The following is a 7,520-nucleotide window of genomic DNA, read 5'->3' on the forward strand; positions in this document are numbered from 1 at the left end:
TGATACTGCCTCGGAAACCCAAGGAGGGGTCGCTATGAGTCAGGGCTGACTCGACGGCACATAACAACAACAACAACAATGGCTAATGATTGTGAGCATTTCTTCATGTGTTTGTTGACTGCCTGAATATACTCTTTGGTGTAGTATCTATTCATGTCTTCTGCCCATTTTTAAATTGGATTGTTTGTCTTTTTGTTGTTGAGGTATTGGAGTTTTCTATAAGTTTTAGAGATAAGTCCCTTGTCAGATATGTCATTGCCTAATATTTTTTTCCCAATCTGTAGGTTCTCTTTTGATTCTTTTGGAGAAGTCTTTTGAAGCATATAAAAATTTTATTTTTAGAACGTCCCATTCATCTAGTTTATCTTCTGCTGTTTGTGTGTTTTGGGTTATGCTTGACAGTCTATTTATACCATAAATTAGGGCCCCTAAACTTGTCCCTAATTTTTCCTTTAGGAACTTCATAGTTTTAGGTTTCACATTTAAGTCATCTGGAGGTAGTTTTTGTGAATGGTGTGAGGTACAGATCTTGTTTCATTTTTCTGCAATGGATATCCAGTTTTGCCAGCACCATTTATTAAAGAAATCATCTCTACCCCATTTAATGGACTTTATAGTCCTTTGTCAAAAATCAGCTGACCATGGGTTGATGGATCTATTTCTGGGTTCTCAATTCTGTTCCACTGGTCTATGTGTCTGTTGTGCCAGTATCAGGCTGTTTTGACTACTTTGGCTGTACAGTAGGTTTTGAGATGCAGGAATGTTAGTCCACCTACTTTGTTGTTTTTCAATAGCGCTTTGCTTATCCGAGGTCTCTTTCCTTTCCATATAAAATTAGTGATTGTTTTTTCCATATCCCTAAAGATTGTTGATGGGATCTGGATTGGGATTTGTGGTGTAATAAATTATATGGTGTGGCTTCTCTAGCCATAATCTTTGTAACTCCCCCTTTGCTGTGAGTAGCTGATTGTTAAAGTTGTCCACTGGGTGTATTTCTGTTGGAGCAGCATGAAGCAATCTTCTGGGAAGTTCACTGTCTCTCAGGGGTGCAGAATTCTGATGTTGGGATTGGAAGTTTTGCCACTTGGCCAGGCTCAAAATAAGCCCTCCTAGAGGTAGGAGGAGTGTCTCTGACTGCCGCCTGAGAAAGACACACTGCTGAGAGACATGAGACAGACATGCTGAAAGATGCGAGAGACACACACTGCCGAGATAGAGATCTGCTACTTAGAGAGACTGTTGGCTGAGACACGACCAGCTGAGAGAGACTGACCGTGTTCCTGAGCTTGAATTGTAGCCTGTTGCTTCCCTAGTAAACCCCATAATCTGTGAGTTCTGGGTGGCCACTGCAGTGAATTACCGAACCCAGCAGAGAGGTGTTGGGTGCCACGGGAGGGATGGTTGGTATCAAGGGTAGTAAGAGGGCTGGAGGGTGGCGTCATGTTTGGCTTCATAGGAGCAGGCATTGGGCTGCTGACGGTGATTCTTTCTCCTCTTGTATAGTTACAGGAGGTCAGAAGATGTCACCTCCTTGTCCCTTTGGCAGGATTGCATTGAATGTATATATTGCTTTGGGTACAATTGACATTTTTACAATGTTCAATCTTCCTATCCACGAGCATGATATGTTCTTTCATTTATGTAGATCTCTTATGGTTTCTTGCAGTAGTGTCTTTTGTGTCCCTAGTATATTTATTCCCAAGTATTTTATTTTTTGGGTAGCTATTGTAAATGATACTGATTTTCTTATTTCTTTTTCAGCAATTTCTTTGCTGGTGTAGAGGAATCCAACTGATTTTTGGATCTTGTATTCTACCTCTATGCTAAATCTCTTAATTAGTTCCAGTAGTTTTTTTTGCTGAATCTCTTGGGTTTTCTATGTATAGGATCATATCATCAGCAAATAGAGATAGTTTTACTTTTTCCTTACCAACATGGATGCCTTTGATTTCCCTTTCTTGCCTCACTGCCATGGCTAGGACTTCCAGTACAGTGTTGAATGGAAATAGTGATAGAGGGCATCCTTGTCTGGTTCCTGTTCGCAAGGGGAATGGTTTCACAGACTCATAGATTTATTTTTTTAATTCAGTGAATTAAATTGTTTCTCAAATTGTCCAAATTGGGTCAATAGTATCAGTGGACAAAGCTAGGAAATACATGTTTTTAAATCATAAGTTCATACTATTACCAATTCAGATTTAAAATTACCATAGTTTTCCCCCTCCTCAACTTCTTGCATTTGTATTTATATCTCTTTTCCCTTAGAGTTAGGAGCTTTTGCCAAGGTTAAGTGTTCAGCTGCTAACCCAAAGGTGGGCAGTTCGAACCCACGCAGACACTCTTTAGAAGAAAGACCTGGAGATCTGCCATCATGAAGATTATCACTTACACAACACTATGAGGCAGTTCTACTGTAGCATAGGGTCGCTGTTTATGGGAACCAGCTGGATGATACCTAATGATAATAACATCCTCTTAGGTTGAAACTCTTATAATCATTTTAATATATATTTACTTACTTGGTTTATTATTGAGTATACATAAAACAGTTCCAAATTATAATACCACCATTCCATTTTTCCTTCATATTTTTGAAAATTAAACTCATTAAATGGAGGCTCCACTTTTCTAAAAGAATAGGGTTATGTTCTTTTCATTAGCATTTAAAATTATTTTTGTTATTAAGTCATTTGTTTTTGTGTTCAGGATCTTCCAAAAGTCATGAAGTAGTTTCTGTAACATTTGGGAGAATATGGTATTTGATATTCATGTACTTGCTTACTAACTACTTAATATTCTATAACCACATGAAATGGGAAATGATTCTTAATTTCTTAGTGCTTAGTAAAAATTTAAGATTGCCAAAACTGGTATATTTTAATCAAAACTGTATGTCATAAGTCTTTGCAGTATGTAATCTTGCTTTTTGGCACAATTCATTGTATATTTAGTACTCATCTTAAAAGAAAAATACAGGATTACCAACTGAGTGGTATTAAGGATTCTAATCTTGACCTTGTTATTAGTGGTTTTTTCCTCCCCCCCTTTTTCTTTTTTTTTAAGTATTAAGTGTTAATGTCCTTTCAAAGAGAAAAGTCACCCATGATGTCTGTCATTCGTGCAAATAAGTATATATATATGGAACAAAATTGTAGACCTCCTCTCCAAAACAGTGTATTTTGTAACTGTTTATTTGGTCAGACATACAGACACACCCAGACACATATTCTCTCTTATTTTTTTTCTTTTTAGTATATTCTATCTTAGGATGATAGATGATGAAACTTTTGAAAGATTCATAATTCAGTGATCTCCTAACATCCTAAGTCAGTGTTAAAAAATAGTGTGCCATTGAAATAGGGCATTAATGATTCTTTCTTTGGTCTAAGTTAGTTCCTCTCTTATCGAATGGCTCTTAGTCTTAACACAAAACAGTACAGTTTATTTGAAAAATCTTGGAATAGATTTAGTATGAAAGTGTTCACTAAGTATAAAATTACTTATACCATACCTTTTGCTCCAGATAGACGTGAAAGTAGACCCCAAGGATTTACGAGTAGATACATTTCGAGCCAGAGGAGCAGGAGGACAGCATGTTAATACAACTGATAGTGCTGTAAGACTTGTCCATATCCCCACAGGTAAGCATGCCCCTTTTCTTTTGTACTTACAACATTTTTTGCACATCTTATAAAATTTGATTCAGCATTTGGAAGGAAATAATCAGTGTCTGGTTCTTTATACTTTTTAAAGGTGATGCTGGAGTTGTATACCTAAGGCCCTTGTAAGCTAGTGCTGCCATAATAGAAATACCACAAGTGGGTGACTTTAAAGAACAGAAATTTATTTTCTCACAGTTCAGGCAAGAAGTCAGAATTCAGGACATGACTTGTGGAAAGGAGGGGTTATTTGTTGTCTATTTCAGCTTCCAATAGCCAGCAATCCTTGAAGTTCCTAGGCTTGTAGATGCATCCACTATGTATGTGTGTGTTTTCATATGGCATCTTTCCCCTGTGTCTTTTTTGTTGTTTTATAACTCAAGTGATTAGGTTTCAGATCTACTTGTATGACTTTATCAGCATAATAAAAGAAAACTCTATTTCCAAACAGAATCACATCCACAGATAAAAGGGCCAGAAATTCAACATGTGTTTTTAGGGGAACAATTCAGTCCACAACACCGTTCTTCATCCACTTTTTGTCATATGTTGTATTTGTGGATTACGTATGTCACCTAGTTTCATTTCAGATGGAGTTTGTGTGTGGGTTTTTTTTTTATCTTACTTTAGTGTGATTTTCAAAAGAAAGAGGATACCATCTTGAAATCAAATGTCCCTTTTAAATTTTAAACTAATTTTCAGCCAATTATTACTGCTTTGCACAGTTTACAGTAGCAAAAGTTGAAATAACCTACATGCACAACAATAGCATAATTTTATAGTTTCTCTTAAGTTTTATTGATTTTGATTCCATAAGAAAAATAAAATACTAGAATATATACATGAGCAAAAGAACATAAAACATCTATGACCATACCCATTAACTATTATTTTATTTATCTTTGTTGTGTACCCTTTCATATTATTCTCTTCCCTATGTATATATATTGGGAGCTCTGGTAGCATAGTGCCTAAGGCACTTGACTGCTAACCAGAAGGCTGAAGGTTCAAATCCACCAGCAACTCCTCAGAAGGAAGATAGGGCAATCTACTTCCGTAGTGATACTGCCTTAGAAACCCAAGGAGGTGTCGCTATGAGTCGGGTCCGACTCAACAGCACTTAAAAACAACAACAACAATGTATATATATCATTTTTCCCAAAAAATAAGGTTATTACAACATTTCATAGCCTTTCATAATTTATTTAAGCAATTCAGAAATTGTTGAGTTTTAGGATGTTTCAACTGAATCCTGCATTGTTGGATATTGTTTTATATCATAAGCAGTCCAGGACAGGAGTGATTATCTTAAAGTGAATTAAAAATAAAAATGACAAAAAAATAGGGTCAAAGTTAACTTAAATTCTAACATTGAACCAAAATATTTCAAAGCATCTACAAGGGTTAAAAACTGCCCTGTACAGCAATAAATTATCTGCATTTAAAAAGGTGGCTGATCATTGTGCTTCCAAATCAACCTTGGGGCAAAGTATGTGTTTAACTACCGAGATCTTGTTCTTTGATTTAAATGCGGCCTTAAGACTTACCTTCAAACTTTTCCTTTAGGCAAGGCATACCAAGCCTAACTCTTTTTATAAAAAAATTTTTTATGAAGCCAATTAAGTGGGTTGTCCCATGAAATCATGACTGTAAGTCTCCAAACCAAGGAACCAAATCCCTTGAAGTGTTTGGTTGTACGTAAGCAGCCTCAGCAGGTACTCTTTATTTTTCTTGTTGTTGTTATTGTAAATATATCTATCATATCTATCACACAACTTTTGCCAATTCAGCTTTTTATAGGTGTACAACTCATTGACAGCAATTATATTAATCAGCTGTGCAACCCTAATCAATGCAATTTTTCCTTCACTATAAACCAAAACTCTATACTCCCTAAACAGTAACCCCCCTATCCTCTCCTTGCTATCCCTGGTAACCACTAAATACACTTTGGTCTTTATACATTTGCCTATTCTTGTCCTTTTAGTACATAGGGGTATGCTTAAATATTTATAGAGGGAAAACTTACTTTTTTGGTAAAATTTACCACAAGGATGAAGACAAATGGATATTACTGCTTTGAACCAGCATTGTCAGTTGGTTACCAGTTAGTTGGTCAGTGAAAGTGGCCTCTGTAAGTCTTCCACTGCTGTCCTTCATACTCATAGATTATCAATAACACCTAACTTTTCTAAGGTAAATTTAATCTTTTACATCAGTTTGTCATTTTAAGGTTAATGGATTTTTTAATTTGTTACTTATTTTATATAAGAGTACTCCTTTTTTTCCAATACTCATTGGTCAGTTTGTTTTACTGTAATGGCTTGCATGTTGCTGTGAGGCTGGAGGCTTTGCCACTGCTATTTCAAATACCAACAGGGTCACCCATGGTGGACAGGTTTCAGCGGAGCTTCCCAACTAAGTCAGACTCAGAAGAAGGAAGGGGCCATCCACTTCTCAAAGAACTGTCCAGTGAAAACCTTATGAATAGCAGTGAAACACTGTTTGATATATTACTGGAAAACACTATCGCTAGCCCTGAAACACTGTCTGATATAGTGCCGGAAGATGAGCTCCGCAGGTCGGAAGGCACTCAGAATACAACTGGGGAAGATCTGTCTCCTCAGAGTAGAGTTGACCTTAATGATATGGATGGAGTAAATCTGTTGGAACCTCTATTTGCTGATGTGGCACAACTCAATATGAAAAGAAACAGCTGCATGCACCCATTAATAATTGGAACATAGAATGTACAAAATATGAATCTGGGAAAATTGGAAGTTGTCAAAAATGACATGGAACTGTATAAAGTTTGATATCCTATGCATTAGTGGGATGAAATGGACTGGTTTTGGCCATTTTGAATCAGATAACCATATGATCTACTATGCTGGGAATGACAAATTGAAGAGGAATGGCATGGCACTCATCATCACAAAGAATGTTTCAAGATCTATCCTGAAGTACAGTGCTGTCAATGATAGGATAATATGCATGTGCCTACAAGGAAGACCAGTTAATACTACTATTATTCAACTTTACGCACCAACCACCAAAGACAAGGAAACTGAAGATTTTTACCAACTTTTGTAGTCTGAAATTGACTAAACATGCAATCAAGATGTCTTGATTATTACTGGTGGTTGAAATGCACAAGTTAGAACAGAGGAATCACTGGTAGCTGGACAGATGATGCTGGAGAGCACATGATAGAATTTTGCAAGGCCAATGACTTATTCATTGCAAATACCTTTTTCTACACATAAACAGAGGCTATACACTTGGACTTCACCAGATGGAGTACACCAGAATCAAATAGACTACATCTGTGGAAAAAGGTGATGGAGAAGCTCACAATCTTCAGCCAAAACAAGGCCAGGAACTGACTGTGGAAAAGACCATCAACTGCTCGTATGCAAGTTCAAGTTGAAGCTGAAGACAATTAAAATATCCTTCCTGAATTTACAGACCATCTAAAGAACAGATTTGACACTTTGAACACCAGTGACCAAAAACCAGAGGAACTGTGAGATGACATCAAGAACATCATTTGTGAAGAAAGCAAAAGGATATTAAAAAGACAAGAAAAAAGACCAAAATGGATGTCAGATTAGACAGATGCAAATCAAAACAACAATGAGGTACCATCTTGCCCCAGCACTAGTAGCAAAGTTCAACAAGACAGAAAATAACAAATGTTGGTGAGGGTGCAAAGAGATTGGGACTCTCATACACTGCTGGTGGGTCTGTAAAATGGTACAACCACTGTGGAAAACAGTATGGAGATTCCTTAAAAAGTTGGAATTAGAAATACCATTTGACCCAGCCATTCCATTACTAGGTATACATTCTAAACAAGTG

General features: G+C 36.7%; 1 protein-coding gene across 1 annotated transcript in view; it reads left to right on the forward strand.

The window, feature by feature from the left end:
* The window catches only part of MTRF1 (mitochondrial translation release factor 1), a 72,348-nt gene that overhangs the window by 37,834 nt on the left and 26,994 nt on the right, over nucleotides 1-7,520 (forward strand). The window contains exon 7 of the mRNA XM_007948180.2: nucleotides 3,524-3,641. Coding sequence (XP_007946371.1) covers nucleotides 3,524-3,641 — 118 coding nt within the window. The remainder of the gene's footprint in view (nucleotides 1-3,523; nucleotides 3,642-7,520) is intronic.

This window comes from Orycteropus afer, unplaced genomic scaffold, assembly GCF_000298275.1.
Source record: "Orycteropus afer afer isolate SDZICR_OR568_19922 unplaced genomic scaffold, OryAfe1.0 scaffold00207, whole genome shotgun sequence".
Classification (NCBI taxonomy): Eukaryota; Metazoa; Chordata; class Mammalia; order Tubulidentata; family Orycteropodidae; genus Orycteropus; species Orycteropus afer.